The 18,539-nt window shown below is 34.9% G+C and overlaps 2 protein-coding genes across 3 annotated transcripts in view; both read right to left on the bottom strand.

Annotated features, from left to right (window-relative positions):
- The window catches only part of LOC134534714 (lysosomal acid glucosylceramidase-like), a 42,923-nt gene extending 33,472 nt beyond the window's left edge, over positions 1 to 9,451 (bottom strand). The window contains exons 1-3 of the mRNA XM_063373194.1: positions 9,355 to 9,451; positions 8,493 to 8,690; positions 2,153 to 2,303 (exon numbers count right to left, since the gene is read on the bottom strand). Of these exons, the coding sequence (XP_063229264.1) occupies positions 2,153 to 2,303; positions 8,493 to 8,690; positions 9,355 to 9,388 (383 nt within the window). The 5' untranslated portion in view covers positions 9,389 to 9,451. The remainder of the gene's footprint in view (positions 1 to 2,152; positions 2,304 to 8,492; positions 8,691 to 9,354) is intronic.
- A 5,537-nt stretch (positions 9,452 to 14,988) lies between these two features.
- Positions 14,989 to 18,539, bottom strand: part of LOC134534713 (probable cytochrome P450 6a13) — a 37,883-nt gene continuing 34,332 nt past the window's right edge. For both annotated transcript variants that reach the window (XM_063373192.1, XM_063373193.1), the window contains one exon: positions 14,989 to 15,971. In XM_063373192.1, coding sequence (XP_063229262.1) covers positions 15,727 to 15,971 — 245 coding nt within the window. In that variant the 3' untranslated portion in view covers positions 14,989 to 15,726. The remainder of the gene's footprint in view (positions 15,972 to 18,539) is intronic.

The raw sequence follows: 18,539 nt of genomic DNA, 5'->3' as shown, positions 1-18,539 counted from the left end.
CCGCAGGCGCTAGAAGTTTATTTCCTATTGCCTATTAACGTTGTTGCCACGCACTAGATGCCTTATCATTCTTAATTTTCCCATACAAGTAAAAAACACCCGTGTGATATTAACAACGAAGCAATCAGTACCCTCATAAGAGTTAAATTAGTATTTAAATACTTTTTATCATTTTAATCGCAAACCTAAACTATTGTTTTCTTCCTCTCTCTGTATTTAATTTGTTTTTTCTTTTACTAGAATTATTTTTATTATTTTTAATTAATTTTAATTTTTTGACCATAAATAATTTCCCTCTCCCGTTACAATTCTGACAAGGACTTGTGTGTGTGTGTATATATATATATATATATATATATATATATATATATATATATATAAACGAAATACCACTCACAGACTCACTCATCACGAGATCTCTAAAACTATACACCCGATTGACTTGAAATTTAGCATAGTTACTCATTTTGTGATGTAGACGCTCACTAAGAACGGATTCTGCGGAAATCCGATCCCAAGGGGAGTTTCGGGGGCGTAATATATCAAAATGTCCAGTTTTTGGTAAGAAATCACCATGACAACGGCTGTTGCTTTGTTGATGCTTCATTCGTCTCTATGACAACGACTATTTCATTGTTAGTGCAGTCCTCATCACCGTTGAAATTTTGCGGGTACTTTAAATATCAAAAATTGCCCTTTTTTTCAAGTATATATATTTTACAGACTTGAAACTTCACAGTAATGTTCCTTATGTTACGCAGGATGACATTTTCCGAAAATTAGATCCCATGGGTGGTTAAAACCAGGCAACAGTGGGTAGGCCTACTTTGTCTGCATGAGAACAGGATTTTGCATTGTTCATGCCTTCTGCGTCTCCATGGCAACGGGCATCGCGCGGCAGTGGCGTACCCACAAGGAGAGACATGTATAATGAGCGGCGCAAGAGTGATCTGCCTGTAGACTGCCGTAGCGAAGTACGGGTACATCAGTTGTACGTTGCGTGTACGAGTCGGAAAACCATCGGTGCTATTCATTTTCTCTTCGGTACATTATACAGCATTGTAATAAATTTTCACTGAATTTTTTTTATTTACCATTACTGTAAATGGGAGATGTGGCTTAATTTTTTTCCATTAGTATAGCCGTGCGAAGCCGGGTCGGGCAGCTAGTTTATAATATAAATTCAATAAGCGCTTTTTTTGACGTGGCGTCTAATAAATCGATGAACGCCGGCTGCACGCACGAAAAAGGATGACATTGTCCCGTTACGCACATTGTCCCGTTACACAAATTGTCCCGTTACGCACATTGTCCCGTTACGCTGTGTCCCGTTACGCTCATTGTACGCTTGCGCCGCATCTATCTCTCTTCCACTCGATTGGAACAACCGTCGATTAGACTTTTTTCGAGGCACATTAAACTTGAAACACTCCCATTCGTTTCCTACTTTTCCTATCATCGTCCTATCCTTAACAGAATAACACAGATTGGAAGAAGTTAAATAGCAAACATGTATTAAAGTTATAGTTGAAATAATCTCTTCGTTAAAGTAATAAACATATTTGAATTAATGAGTGCAAATAAAAGTAAATTTATCAATTAAATTGTAGATTTAATTTCAGTCCTTCTTTGTATCCATACAAAAGAGCGATAATTCAATAAAATTGATTCAATTTTATTCATAAAAGTATGCAATAATTTCATCAATGTTTTGTTATGACGTCACGTTAAACTATCGTCCGTAAACCGACTTTACTGACAACTGATTTTTTTTTAAATATTCCCAGGTACTGGACACCCATTGGCCGTAGAAACGCCTTTATCTATCTCAATAATAAATCGAACAGTCACTACTAAAATAAACCATTTCCCTCCCACGCCTGGTTGTGCCATTATTCTCCACAAGTCAAAGGACGGAACATTTAATCATATCGCTTATTATTACGAAAACATACACACACAACAACTTTTAACATCACTCTCTCGCGAGTTACAAGCCACGAAGGCTCGTTACCGAGTTGGATGTTACACATCATAACTACCCTTTCTTTCTTCCTGTCGTGCATACAATTTCGACAAGCATTAAGAAAGAAGATGAGAGGTTGGGCAAAGGTAGTATCTTATCTGTAAAATAAATGTATGAGAGTCTTACTGCATGAGGTTGTCCTCAGCCTTGTCGCTCAAGCTCTTGATGTTGATGGCCGTGGAGTCGGTGATGGCTCCGCCGAAGCCCAGCATCTCTTGGTACTGGACGTGTCTCTGCACCGTCAGCTTCAGAGTGTCCTCAAGAGACAATGCAGAGTCTGTAGGGGAAGGACGGTCTGTAAGCAGCCTGTGTGCTACTGATACACACACTACCAACGCCAACTGAACAGTTTGTAGAGTACTGGGGACATTTATCCCTTAGTTTCGTTAAGGGGCCCGCCTCGTCAGGGGTGTATGTGTGTTAGTGAGGCGGAATGATAAGTGCGACGCTCGCTGGTATTTCTAGCGCGGTATCGCCTCTAAGCGCAAGGCTCTGAACTGACGCGCAGTCTTCTCGTAGTCACAGGATAACTGTGAAATTTTAGCGGTGACCGCAACATTATATGGCCGATAAATGAAGATAAAGGTGTATTGCAAGTCCCTTAAGTGCTTTTAATAATCTGTACTGGTTGTTTTACGCCTAAAAATTACTCTGAAAACATGCGTTTTAGCCATTTTAACTCTTCTACAAATACAGTTTAAAAACATGATCCAAAATTAAAAGTACTTTTCGGGCCTCAGCGAACTCTTAAATGTTTTTCGTAAACATACCCCACTCGGATATCTTGAGTAGTTTTGAAATCGCGTTGTATTTCCTGAAACTCTGCGCACCGTCTGTGTGACCACGTAGGCGGAACCCTTAATGATTAGCCAAAAATTTCTACCTTCTTTAACACATTCACCTGAGTATTTCGTTCTTTAGAATCATCTTCGAAACGAACAAACAAACAAACACACACACACACGACAGTGGACTAAGTAATGCATTTCTAAAAAATCAAAAAACACAAAATACAAGCACTCCATAATAGTGAAAAACGATTTTGCAAGACTAAAATAGTATGGATCGTCGGCTATAACCGACTTTGTCAGATGTAGCACAACGTGTTAGCAAATAAAGTTAAATTCTTAAAAGAAATTTTGGAAAATTGGGCATCTAGTAATATTGCACGACTATGACCTGATATAAGTGAATTGACACCCAAAATTAAGTTAGTATGTGCTTTATATAGGTAAAAATTGTAAGTTTGTATTCTAGAAAGTTTTTTTTTGTATTAAAAATTGCGTTAAAGATGAGCTCTAACAATTCAACGAGAAAATAAGGCAGCAAAATAATAAGTTCAAGGATGTATTAGCGAATCTTTAACGAAACCAAAAGATAAATTAGTTGAAAATGTTTAAAGTTTTAATATAGCAAGTGATTGAAAAATTAGAGTTTTAATATTTGTAGGGGACATACGAGTTAGGGGACGGGAATAGAGTAAAGGTGGGTGGAGTTAATATAAATCGAAATAGGTAATTTGGTTTTCAACAGTTTTTAGAAATTAATAATTTAATATCATTTGATTTGTAAAAAAAAATTCTTTGTTAAAGGATAGTTTATAAGTCAGTGAAGTGCCTGAAGTTATAAGTGACTGGCTTCTTCGAATAGTTTTCCTCGTGATGCCCTTGGCATGTGATTAATGATTTAAAAAGATACAATTTTCAATATTGAAAGTTTAAAAAAAATGGTTACTGGCATAAACCAATATGGCACCTTTTGGTTCCTGTTCCTCCCTATTAATGCAGGATAAGAGGGCGAGGGGGGTGCCATAAAACTTGTCTGGGGACCAGTTAACTTCTTGTTACGGTGGATGTTTTAATAAAATTATTTTTAACAACTCCCTCGCCATGGTAACCAATAATCAATCTTGTATTCCTACCCTACATGCTTTAGATAGTACCTTAATGGTTGTGAATGCGTGTTGGCACCTCATTTATGGGCACGCTCATTGTAACCAAAATGTCGCTCGCAGAAATACGGGTGGGAGCACAAGATGTTTACTATTTATCAACATCTGATAAGTTATCGTGAATTTAGAAGTGGGCTTTGTGGAGCGAAGAGTTCGCAGGTCACAATACCACGAGGTTATCACTCAGCTATAAACTAATTGCACGCGTTTTCTGCAGGAATTATTTTGATTGGTTCATTTCAGACATATTTGACTCTCTAGTCTTTTGGCTAATGTATTTGATTCGGTGTGAATTTTAATACGTGAGGTACAAATTAAACTAGGTGATTCCCATATAACTAAGTTGAGATATAGCTAACGGTTAGTTGTATCCATTAACGCAGCCTATTTCGGAAGTGTTACAAGGGTGTTTAATTATTACATATCTAAATATTCATGACTTTTGACTTAAATTGAAAAGGTAGATCTATAGACGATATTTACTTTGAAATAAATGAAAATGTGGTTTATGAAGATTTATTTACAAATTTATTTATTGCGACGTTTAAAATATTGACATAATTAACTGCAGTGTGCTAGATATTTCATACGCAAGTTTATATCGCATACTTTTTAAGCTAGAAACTAGTAGAAAGTTTCCTTGTGTAATAGTGGAGTATGGAGCAAAACGGTACCGGTATATTTTTAATATATCAAAAACACAGCATAGAAAGCACTATTATTTAATTTAGAAATGTCTATCATGAGATAGTTAATACGTGGTATTCACAATTTAAAATGCTCTTCAATTATGTTTCCTCCGCTGCTACAAGACTAAAAATCTTAGATGTTATTTGTGTGTGTGATAGTTATTAACAAGCACCAACGGGGAGATGAAAAAAAAGGTACTGTGTTTCGCATGTTTGGACGTGTCGAAACACAATACTCCCTTCCTGTACCCTTCATTTGAATGCGGCTTTATTCATATTTCCACAGTAAGGGCGCGGTTACACGGGACCCTGAACTACTTCAGGTGAACATGTTTAAGTAAACACGTTTACAAACGCGAAAGTGTACGGTTACACGGTAGTTGCTGAAAAGTGTGTTTAGCTCTAAAACCGATTGTCTACTGTCAACGACTGACTGTGTTGTTGATCTCTATTTTGTAATTGTATCCGGAAAACGCGGGTTTTTCTCACTTGTTTAAACAGCATTATCAGCAGAAATGGAAAGTGTTTTCATATTGCTCAATATTTTTTTTTTACAAATCGGGAATTCAAACAACATGCACAGTAAAATTTTTAAACTTATTTATTATTATTTTTGAGCGAGAGTACCTATCTCAGTTTTAAGAAAATTAAGGTCAGGATAAATTAATATATATAATTATCTGTTGATTTTTTTTTGTTGCATTCGGTAAAATATTACTCGAACTTGTGCCAGAAACACTTTCCATCTTGAATTTCTGCAAAAGACTGTTTATATTCTAAACAGCCAATCAGAGGCTAATGTAGAAGATATGTCGATCTGAACTACTTTGCCAACCTGTTTAAGTTAAATGGGAAATGGCCTCGAACGAAACATGTTCAGACTGTGTGTAACCGCACTCAACAGCTGAACATGTTCACCTGAAGTAGTTCAGACTCCCGTGTAACCGCGCCCTTAGATGCCTTTAACCCACTAAATACTGTCAGACCAAGACAACCAGATCGTCGGGAGATCCGGTGGGCTTGGAGTGGGTTTGACAGTGTGCAGGCTTGTCGTCAGACCAATTTCTTCAAGGCAGACTGTCCAACGGTTGGATGCCACACTACACGTCTTGGTTCAGGTCTGGAAGCGGATAGGGCTTTCACCCCGAACGTCCACACCCCGGGCTGTCCACCCCCCCCCCCCCAAATGATGATGGCTCCCCCTCCCTCCTAAACCAACAATCGTTGCCCTCCTCCCCCAAGATAGATACTTACCTAGGACATTGAATTTAATAGGGCAATTAATATCAACTGAAAAAACCTCTTCACATTTTGTGTTTGTTTTTTCGTATTCCCCCAAAGTGTTTGACATTCCCTTCCAAAATATTTCTCAATGGCGCAACTTGAACCGTGCATTCTCCGTGTATGTGGCCCTGCCCGCAACAGACTCCTATTTTGTTATTACGCGTTTGTTGAACGAATGGTTTCACCATAGAAAGTAAATACCTATTGTTTCATTCGCATATAATTGCGAAAGAAACCACATTTTTTTGTCAATATTTTAACAAGCTGTTTTGCGTAAACGGTTTTTATAAACTTTTTCACCATATACTTCTCTTTAGATTTTTTTCTCGTCAATAGCCTACAAAACGCCTGACGCGATTCCAACTTTTCGTTTATTGGATAGTCTCATATGAAAACACGAGCACAACAATGTATGAAAACTTGTACTGACGATTGGCATATTACCTCCACATACTACCCGGTATGGACTGAAGGCGTATGGACTGTCGAACCTCAGCTCGTTCGGCAGGCGGGCCGTGTGTGGTGGTGTGAGAGGTTATTCTAAGTTACTTGGAAAGTAGTTCCCTATCGTAAAATTACGATTTCAATTGTTTGCTATTATAATGAAGTGCACTACTTGAGGGAAACTTTGTTCTGGAATGTCCACATGCGATGTACATCACAGTTGTCATATAGCTTTGAGTCCTGATTCACATGAGGCAAGTTCGTATTGTACACAAACTTTCTGCGAAAGGGGTAGGTACATCAGTTTTGTCCCCGTGTACAATCACACAACGTAAATACGTCCAAAGGTTCTTTGGCTGACATGTCGCGCTTCACTAAACACGTAATTAGTGCTTCACCGATTCATATCCGAGTAAATATTGTAGGGTGTCTTGTGCTTTTCTAGTTGCGTTCTATAATCACGTATAGTATGTATCACGAATTTTGAAACAACCTTTAGAAGTAATCATACTAGCTGTTATCTTACAGCAATGAAGTCAAAACGTGCGCCTGTCTATACGCTACCAATTTTCCTGCACAGCTATCTAGGACCACACACCATTTAAAAACTACTCAAGATTTGTGCATGTTTTTAGGAACAGTAATTATCAAGCAATTGACGTGTTATTATTGTCTACACTGTATTGCCTTGAGAGTGAAATTGGCTTAGCTGGTGTTTTTACGATAGAGGTTTTTAGGAAATAAATCTCTAAAAGAAGTATATAATTTATTATTATTAAATTATATATTTTACAATAGTCACTGCTTGAAGCCACATTGAGACAAATCGCAGACGTATTCAAATAAAAGATCCTAGGGGTGACGAAGCTTAGGGATGCAACCTTTGTGGTTTTTCAGGATGATCAATCCAGTCAAAGATTAAGTGTTTTTTTTCCGAAAGTTATCATAAGAGACTTTAAATTGTAGGAATTATGTAGTCAAATTCTCGAGCCATTGATAGCTGTTATTGTTAAATGAATAATTGCTTTATTTATTTTATGTTTAGCTTTGCAAAGAATGTTAAGCCTCTGATACGCAGGTCAGTGTCATGCAAGACGATTCGCAGATTTTTTTTCTCTAACCGGTTAAACACACATCAACCAGGTTGCACCCTTGAGAATTGCACCGTAATGTACTGCAACCAACACGATTCACGGTTTTATTAGTCAGAGCATCGTTCTAGCACCTTGCTCCACCAAGCCGCGCAAGGCGATGTTCTGTGTGACATCAGAATGCGAAAGGTTGCTTACCTCCCAGGAACATCACCATTATTCGCCTACCTTCCGACGTCTGTTATGTCGTTACATCAAATTTAAGACCAATGGTGAGCTGACAAAAGTTACTCTTAATCAAAGCCCTTATTACCCTCCAATGTGTATATAAGAAATTTTGCTACGCATGCCAATACGTAAAGGAAAAATAACTGAGAAATGATACAGCATATTTTTTTTTTATAAAACGTATTTTGTTATTTGTAATTTATATATTTTAAGCTAATATCTAAGCATAGAAAAAAATAATTTCTTAACCTCTACTGACACAATTATCAGCAATTAATCCAATCTTGCTACCTACTTGTGATAAGAATGTTGTACAACTGATTTTTGAAAATAAAAACCAAACACGTATTGTTTATAGAATGAGATATGATGTTGTTGATAATGAATGTTAATGTTCTTTGTTTTACTATGTAGGCAAGTAAAAAACAATCTAAAAAGATTCTTCACTATAAAAACGTTTTCACGGCGTTTATAAACAGCTCAACAATTTTATTTTCTGATAAGTATTCTCCCTGATATTTTTTACAGAAATCATAAAAAATAATGTTTATTATTCCGGTTTTAGCCAGTTTATATTTATCATAAAATACAAAGACGATTTTAAAATAAATAAATAATATGGATTTGAACATTTTTATTTTACGTTATTCACAACATTAACCACCAGAAAATATTGCTAATTATTCATATGAAACGTCTTCGTGAACTTTGCCATTTTTTTGGCAGTCAGTTTGAAAGGTCTTTAAATGTGATCACAAAATTTCATTCTAAACTCTTACCTGATTGGACGAACTTGTTCGTAGTTTGTTTGAGCCTGAGGCCAGCCTTGCTGGAGACGAAGTGCGTGTAGTGTCCTCCAGAGATGGAGTCCTTACTTATGGGCTCTATCTTGTCGCAGTACGTGGCATTGCAGACACACACTATGCTGCTGGCGCCGTAGTTCCTTACGGCACAGTCCTTGGCCAACACCGACACTCCTATAACAGATCAAGGTATCACACACTCTGAACTAGTAACTCAGTGTCAAGCCAATATTATTGTAGTGGGCTTACAACTACCTATTGCTAGTGATCACGAATAAAAGCCTTTCCTGACGTGGGCACAGATGGATACCAGCTGAATTTTTAATTTTCATCGGTGTGACGATTTAGTGAACATAGCAACTAAGAAAAAAAAATGTTCATTTGTGTTTTTCATCGTTGAAATGACTATTGTAAATATCAGACGACTAAACTGAGTAAACATAATAGTTACAACTCTAATGAAATTGACAGTTTCTATAGTCTTAGTTGAAGTACATTTCGCAAAGAACAGTAACGTATTCAAGCGAACATATTCTCACTTTTTTATGATTGGAAAGTACTAGCATCGAAATCACTGATCGACTCGGTGATATCTGCGTGTAATTAACTTCACACAGATATGAGTGGCATGCCACATTTGTAGTTATCGTCAAACATTCACACATCTCATCTCCTTGGAAACTTGCGAACAGGGAAAATGATGAATTTCAACCAAGTGAAAAGTAGAAGCTTTCAACAGTTCTCGTTCATTCACTACATTACACTGAAAATGCAATTTTATTAAATAAAAATCAGGTTAAGTTTTGTAATTTCGTGCGCTGGTTGCACGTACACTCACCGAACAGCAGGACGCTTAAGAGGAAGGTTTTCATCTTGTGCTGTAGTAATGGTCACACGTGGTCACCACTCTGCGCACTGTGTTATCACCGCCAGCGGACTCTTTATTGTTTACCCTTATCTTAAAATCATGTGATACTAACGCTCTTTTTCGGTCAAGTGGACATGAACACACCGGCTAATCGAAAATTATTTTACAGCAAACGAACGCTACTATTATATCTAAATATTATCTTAAGACAAAATTTAGTCAATGTGTTCTTACTAAAACACATTAGAAAATTTAAAGCAAGATAAAAGTTTAAAGTTCGATTTTGAGTATAATTTGGTTTATTTTTTATATATTTTAATGATAAATTTCATCCATAAGTGTAAACCTTTACGTTATCAGTGTATTATGAAACAGAAACTTACCAAATCATGATGCATTAATAAATTGATCAGGACACGGAGGTATAAACTCCCCATGTTTCGGTATGAATATAAATTAGAAGTTTTAACAAGAAGTAACTGAACTGTAGTTAAAACAGTAGCAAGTTCGTTTTTTGTAAAATATATAGTTATTCATACATATACAGCTAACTTAAAATTTATATATCGAATGACAAATTCATTCCTTACCCGGAATATGACCCTTTACTATTAGCAAGCGTCCCAATAAAATACGCTTTGGAGATAGGACTTCTCTTCATGATGTTAAGAGTAATTTTACTGTGAGAATAAATTTTGTTAAAATGGGTTTCACGTTCAGAATTTTAGGAATGGGTTTGTTTAATGAAACTGATACCAGACAGGCGATAAGCGGGACAGCTTAGCCATATATATATATATATATATATATATATATATATATATATATATACATGCATAATTGACCTTACTGTTGAAAACCTCTCCAGTCCTGCTTAGTTATGGTTACTTTTGTTTCCTTATTTTTATAATGTTCATTCAAAGGAAAGTACTGCAGTTGCGTAGTATCTACCACATATTTTATCCAGTACATACTATACTGAGAAATCAGGTGATCTTATTATAGACTTTGCAGACGCCTTAAAAAGTTTAAAGACTGGATGAGTGTTGATTGCCGTTCACGTCACCGAATTTTGCTTGATTACAGACTAACTTAAGAACTATCCATATAGCAGCATTGCGAAACCAGTAACTTGCAAACAAATAAAACAAGCTTCTCTAAAAAAGGAACATTTCATAATATGCCCGAAAATGCCAATAATTGTTAACTATTTACAAATTGTCGACTTGAGAATTGAACATTAACTATCATAACGCGAACATTAGTTCATGTTTTATGGAATTATTTTATACGTTATATGTTTTATGTTAAATTATTTGACTGCGTGCTGTGTTTGCAAATAAAAGTACCGTAATGAATGTTGAATGTAGAATTAAATTTTTTTTAAGAACTATATTTTGAATTGTATGTGATGGTCTCCTGCCCACTAGAATGCTTCTGGACATTGGTGAAACTATGGTATGTAAATATAGTACATATAATATAAATATTTGTTTGCAATTGTATTCACGCAAGTATACAATGGATCGTTTGTATTTCAGAAAATAAATTAAACCAGGAGGTTGTAAGGCGCCTAAGCTGCTCGCTGAAAAATGATGAATATAACAAACACTTTAATTTAATATCCACGAATTTTTTTTATTAAAAATTCAATTAATTTTAATTTTGTGCAAATGGAAATTATTTCTGATATATATGAAATGTTAAAAAATTATTTGATAAAATTTTATATATATATATATATATATATATATATATATATATATATAAATAAAGTACACCTGCGCTATTTGCTGAAAATTTTAACAGCAAAAAAATTAAGTGACCACAAAAGAAGAATATAATTCAAAAATTCAAAAGGGCGTAACTTCAAAAATGATAATCTGCCTAAAAGACTCTCGGGCATACAAAAAAAAAAAAAAAACAAACAAACACATATATATATAAAATACAAAAATACGAACGGTTTTAAAAAAAGAAATAAAAACAAAGATTTTCTAAAGGGAACATTCAAAATATTATCAACAGATTTCCAGTGAGCAAACTTAGATTTCTAATAAAGGGAAATTTTTTCAAGTTTTTCGATTACATCTAATTTTTCTGAGATATAATAAGCCTTTTTAGTCATTATAAAAATAGTTAATCGTAAGGAGTGTTCTACTTATGAATTTCACCTACTGTTTTGTTACACTTCCAATTTCTATTTTATACACATCTCTATGGAGTAGACTAAGATGTGTGCTTCTTGATACGCTTGTCTCCAAGGTATACATATTTCTTTGGCGTTACAGAGTCAGTGAGTTAGTTATGAGCGCAACTATACAGGATTAATATAAACACGTGTATAAAATTAATTATTTAATTCAGTAAAATAATCGAGATAAATTTTAACTAAAAAAGAAAATAAATCGGTATTATGAATGTTTATTTTACTTTACTGTGTATGATAAGTCAGTAAGTGACTGCTACGCTACTGAAGTCCACCCCTGCTTCTCGTGGGTACGCCATTGTCCTTTCTCGGGGAACGTCACTACCCTTCCTCGTGGGTACGCCCCTGTACTTTCTTTTGGGTAGGTACGCCATTCCATGCTTCATGGCTTTTATGCTCCGAATAAAAAGTAACTTTAATTCTGCATTCAAATAATTAATAGAAATAAAATAATAAAAAGGACTGGAGTGATATCATACATAAAGTTAATAAAATTAAAATTAATCAAACAAAAAAATAAGCAAATAAACAGTATTAAAATTAATAAATATCCGTATATAAACTTATTTATTAAATTTATTTAAATTATTAAATTAAATTTAATTATTAATGAAAATCAATAAACACACTGAAATTAAATAATAATGTAACAATTTATAATTTTTAACGCAAATAAATAATACTTACGGGAACATAACCTCACTTATATAAATACATTTGAAAACATTTATAAACACAATTTCTATCTTTAATATTCACAATAAATAAATGTTATTAATTATATGGACCAGTATTCAATATCATTCACTAAAATGGGTATATGATTTAAAAACAGAGATATATTTTTTATTTGTATGTAGCCTTTTTTCACCTTATGAATTAATCGTTGCATGCTGCGAACGCATCGTATAAATTCACTGTCATTATTTTTTCATATCATGCCTAAAATAGTATAACATTACCGCCTGTTTCCACCTTGTCTTTTTTTTTTGCATGCTGCGCGCATATCATAAAAATTCACTCTCATCATTTGTACATTAACGCGCCCAAAAAAGTGTAACTTCAAAAACAATTTCATTCAATTTGATTGAATATTTAATTCCTTACGTCATTTTAGTTAGCAGGCGCCTAAGGCACCCGTTGAAAAATGATGAATATAACAAACACTTTAATTTAATTTACACGAAATATTAATTAAAAATTAAATTTATTTTAATATATTGCAAATGAAAATTATTTCTTATTTATATAAAATGATAAAAATATTTACAAAAATTATTTTTAATGAAGAACCTCTAGAGAAACTGAATTGCTAATTAATTGTCTCTGGTGATTCAGAAATCTTCCTTGCTGTTGATTGATTCGGTATACACTTTCAATTGACTTGCAACTCTTGATCGTGACAAAGCCACATACAGTTGGTCGTGTGAATAATATTAAACAATAAAATATGTATTTCATATTTCATTGCATATAAAGGCGATACCAACAAAAAAGGATAGACCATTCATCTACCTTATGACATTAATAATTCAAACACAGAACGACATAAGGGATGATAATGGGCATAGATATGGAAAGATAATGGATATGTATATGGGAAGATAATGGTCAAACACATAACCATTCACACACGGAATTATACAATTCAACTAACACACAGATGCTTAACTCATTTATGATGTGCAGGAAAATGGCTTACCTAACACCAAGATGTAAATTAGTCAAAATACTATCTTTGCGCCACGGACTCGGCAGCAATGCTAGGAGGAACGGGTTAGCAAAGAGGAATGAAAATGTTACACTGTAAGCGCATCAAAACAAAACTACGCCACGGTCTCGGTCGCAATGCTAGGAGGTCCAGGTTAGCAAAGAGGAATGAAAACGTTACACTGTAAGCGCATCAAAACAAAACTGCGCCACGGACTCGGCAGCAATGCAAGGAGGAACAGGTTAGCAAACAGGAATGAAAATGTTACACTGTAAGCGCATCAAAACAAAACTGCGCCACGGTCTCGGTCGCAATGCTAGGAGGTTCAGGTTAGCAAAGAGCAATAAAAATGATATAGCTTACAGCGTTACACGATCATTAAGTTATTGATGAGCGTAACTAGGTCGATAGGTTGAAAGGTAACAAACGTAAATATAATAGAATGCCTTCGTTTTGGTAATGTTTAATGAAATTAAATTCTCTGTTGACTGTAAATATTGCACTTAAACAAATGGCGGTAAACACGTATGGACAAAAAATTGGAGGTAAGAGGGTAATACTGCCCCACCAGAACAACTATAACGGTAACGTTTATTTTTAAAATTATCTTAATATACAAGAAACTATCTGTGAAGCATTAATTTTACTTCTAGACAAAATACTAAAACGTATCGTTGCAGCACAATTACAGTTCTCGCCGTTCAAGCTCTACTAGTGACGTTTCTACCACGTTCCTTTACAAAAATGGAATGGAAAGAATGAGTCTGAATTCAACCAACAAACTTCACGACAAAATAGGTTGTAAATCTCTATACGACTCATGGTCTAAAGTGCTTCCCAAGGCGTGTATACGTATTTGAAGTAAGGGCTGAACAAAATTGTAATTGTAAATAATACAGAAAGTATTTATAATAGACATTGAGTGCATGAATTAAGTAAAGTTTATTTAATTTCTACAATCATGGCAAATTTAGTCGCTGAGGCAAAATTATTTCATTAAAATAATTGGGGTGATAATTGCGACAAATATGGGAAATAAAGGTGTCCCCCCAAATTATTTCAATGAAATAATTTTGCTGCAATGACAAAATTTGCGGTGGTTGTAGAACTTCATTTAATTAAACATGATCCAGATTCTCAGTGTTCTATCTTAAATATTTTCTCTATTATTTAAAATAAAAAAAATTGTTCAGCCCCGATTTCAAAGTAGTTTACCAGCTTTGGGAAGCACTTTAGACCAAAAGTCATCTATAAGTTTTCAACTTATTTTGTGGTGATGAACCTGCGATTAAAGTTTATCGGTCAAATTCAGACTCATCCTGTGTGTGTGTATGTGTGTGCATAACTCCGTATTTATTAATCTGCTTTTCAAGCCATCAACAAATATCACGAAGTTACTATTTATAATAATATATTAATTAATAGTCACTATGTCCCAATCTTCTTTCCCAAGAATTCCAGCTTTTGCATGACGAGTGCTGTGTCAGGTGTCCCGTGCTGTGACAGCTACTCGTGTGCTCAGCTTTTCACGCATGTCGCCGCGGCGTTGACTGCGATACATGTATCAGTACATACTCGGGCGGCTTCGTCACCATCAGCGTCGCGTAGAGTGAAATTTTCGTTTTCTTAATTCATAATGCCTCAGTTCATAATGGTCAAGCACTGAGAATCAACTGACTGGTTCTAAGGAAACAGATTATCGTTTATTTTTTTAATATTTCGTTATAGATATATATTTGTTACATTTTTTGATTTACAGCAAACACAATAACAAAAATAGAAAAAAAATTAAAGCTATCAATTAGCAAATCAGATTGAGCTTAAAAAATTGGCCACTATAAGGTAAAACATTTGAAAATTTTGAAAATGGAAATTATGAAACTTTTTTGTACTTTTACTGGATTAAAAAAAACTTTCAATTCGGCAAATTATACAAAAAACCTTCATCTACTAGAATTTACATTGGTACATCCGGATATAAAAGGATTATTGATTTGTTGGAAAACTTGACTAAAACTGAATTTTTTTAAATGAGGCGCATGATCAACAAATACATGGAAAGAAACCATTTACAATTAATAACAAATTAATGTTAAAGTTGTAATGTTACGAATTTAACACTAGTAGGCTGATCAGATTTGTGAGGGCTTAAAGACTTTAATACATCTAAACTCACAGACGAACGTTAACACGTCTTTAACATGGCCTACCTCACATTCGAATCTAGGAATACTTAACCCCAATATTTTTCTGGGGTGCTAATAAAGTTAAGTAATTTTAAGAATTCTTATAATTTTTTTTAAATACTTTGCTCTCTGTATCATAACTATCAAAGCTGAAACAATACACGCCCTCACTTTAGCCGTGAGCATGTTGGCATGGTATCGTTTTGCTAGCGTTTATTGAATAAAACACCAACATGTCAAGAGGAGTTTTGAAACATATCTCGCTGTACTTTCACACGTTTGTAAACGTCCGTTCTTTGCGAGAACTCTTGGATCACTGGTATCTTCTTGACCCGTAGCCAGACTTCTTTTGGCGTGTCGATGAATGGAATCTTGAAGCTGAACCGGAGAGGCACGCTGGTCTTGTCGCAGACAGAGAACTCAAAGTGTTTCAGCAAGGCTATCAGGCACACCTTCACTTGCATCCGTCCGAACCGCAGACCTGTAAAACAAGTAAGTACATTACAAGTCACAAGAATAATATTTTTGAAGTGAAACTGTAGTGTAATATCAGAATCATGGAGTAAGGAAAGTGAGTAGGCAATGGAGTTAACGTGTGTAACTTTGTAACGTATGTAACGAATATTTCTCGTTTTTTTTTGACGTGACGTCTAATAAATCGATGAACGCCGGCTGCACGCACGAAAGTGTCCCGTTACGCACATTGTTTTGTTACGCTCATTGTTCCGTTACGCTATGTCCCGTTGCGCTATGTCCCGTTGCGCTATGTCCCGTTGCGCTGTGTCCCGTTACGCTGTGTCCCGTTACGCTCATTGTTCCGTTACGCTGTGTTCCGTTACGCTGTCGGCGAGTGCAGTAATAATAGGTTATGTTACAATTGACTAAAAAATTATGGTGATTAATATAATTGATGATAGATATTTGATTACACTTTATTTATATGAAAACTTGTTCATAATTATATTTAAACTTTATAGCTAAACTCCAGTTTTTAAAATAATTACACGTGAACTGTTTATTCGACTGTTTATAAAGTGAAGTGAAAAGTTAATGTGGTTTTCATTGCTTATTACAACAACAATTTCGGCAATAAAGGTTAATTATTCTTGCATTTTAAAAATCTGATTACGAGTATAATTTCAAGTATTTATTATTTTATTATTAAAATAAAAATGATTCAATTTTATTCATAAAAGTATGCAATCATTTCATTAATGTTTTGTTATGGCGTTGTCACGTTAAACCATCGTCCGTAAACCGACTTTACAGACAACCAATTTTTTTAAATATCCTTATAGCCGATTAAAGTTGGTAGCAGCAACACATGATTTCGTGTACTTTTCAATGCTTTTGTCAACGTTTAGCGTACTCTCTCATACATTTGCTTACGTTTGCGACTCGTAATTCGCAAATCTAAACTCTCAGCTCTGATGTTGGATCCGATGTTGGCATTGGAATTGTGGCAATTTGTATGCACATTTCCAATAGGGTTATGCACCATATTTTAGTTATAAATCTATTAATGCATTCTTATATTTCATTGAAGACATGAATAGGCACTAGTAAATAAAGGTTTCAAATATTATAGTACCCTAAATATTATATATCATTTTTATATGTGAAGTTACACTTCTAACGTTACTGATGGTGGTCACGCACTCATGTGTTATTTTTTATAGAAAGATATGTGCCGTGAAAGGTCTTCGATCTGGATTTTTCGGGACCACGGGCATGCGGAATTAACTTTTTTTTTCCGGCGTATCGAACTTTAATATAGTTTCAACGTGAGTGTGAACTCATAATATGTGAAATGTGACTTGCCACAAAAAAGAAAACAAGGCATTTGAATGAAAAACGACCAGAACGAAAAACTCTAGAGCGAACTATAAACGTCGGCAGCCCAGTAATTAGCTCTGGTTGCCAATTTCTACAGCTGGAATCCATCCTATAAAAAAAATCTGAACGCGAGTGGTTCGATTGATACCTGATTACAGAATTTTAGTAACTCTACAATGCCGGATTTAAAACCTTTCACTGTAGTTGCATATTGTTTTATAATTAATCTTATAATTTATCGTACTTACTACTGGAAACATTGGAATTTTACTAATCTAAATGGTGATGAAGTTAGTATAATTGTGTTGGTTTGTTCAAGGTACGATTTCAGCTCAGCTTTGACAAATAATTTTTTTTTACGAACAACTGATTCGACTTATTAAATAGGTACTTCCATTTTTGTGGTTGTTATGAAACCATTGCCTTACACTTGGTTTAGCAACATGCCATCTGGGTTATGGGCAAGGGTGCCTTGGATTACTGTGCCAAAAGACTGTATGTACCACGAATTTGATTCAATTCGTAACTTCATATAATTGCTCAAACATCGAAATGCAACATTTTTGCTATGGATTTTTGCAAACACAGGCTGTTCTCTTGTAATGCGGAAATCCCAAGCCGCATGTCTCCAACAATCTAGTCAGTCTAGGATTGTAACCATAAGGAGTGTACATGTTGCGATGCGAGTTGTGTACAGGTTTATTCGAATGAAATATAGCCCTCAACAATTCTGTGTTTGAGCTAAACATTTGGTGGAGAAATTAACAGCGATGTGGCGGAGACTTTAAAAAGCAAAGTGTAAACTTTTTCATGAATCACTTTACACCGAACACAGTTCTCTCATTCATTGTCTGATACAATCATACTTATCGTGTATATTGTTCGTTGGTCGAGAATTCATTAAACAGTATTATTTTTTATATCCCTCTTTGCCCTTTACTAACACCTTTTTTTTTTACCTCTGCACGTGGGAAACGTTTCACAGGAGACTTACGCATATGTAGTAGCTGTAGCTTGTGGGACGGGTGCCAAAGTATTTTGAAAATGCCTCATTATGCGAGAAACGATAAACATTGATACTATGGACCCACAACATAGGAAAAACTGTTGAAAGTCATACATCCAAGGCCAGTAGTAGCTTCACAGTATCTACTTGAAAATGAGGACTCCTCAAACGAAATGTTTAAACATCCGTACTGTTATTGCATTGTCT

This window comes from Bacillus rossius, chromosome 8 (genome assembly GCF_032445375.1).
Source record: "Bacillus rossius redtenbacheri isolate Brsri chromosome 8, Brsri_v3, whole genome shotgun sequence".
Lineage (NCBI taxonomy): Eukaryota > Metazoa > Arthropoda > Insecta > Phasmatodea > Bacillidae > Bacillus > Bacillus rossius.
Note: the sequence above shows the minus strand (reverse complement) of the source record. Positions and strands in the feature narration are given on the sequence as shown.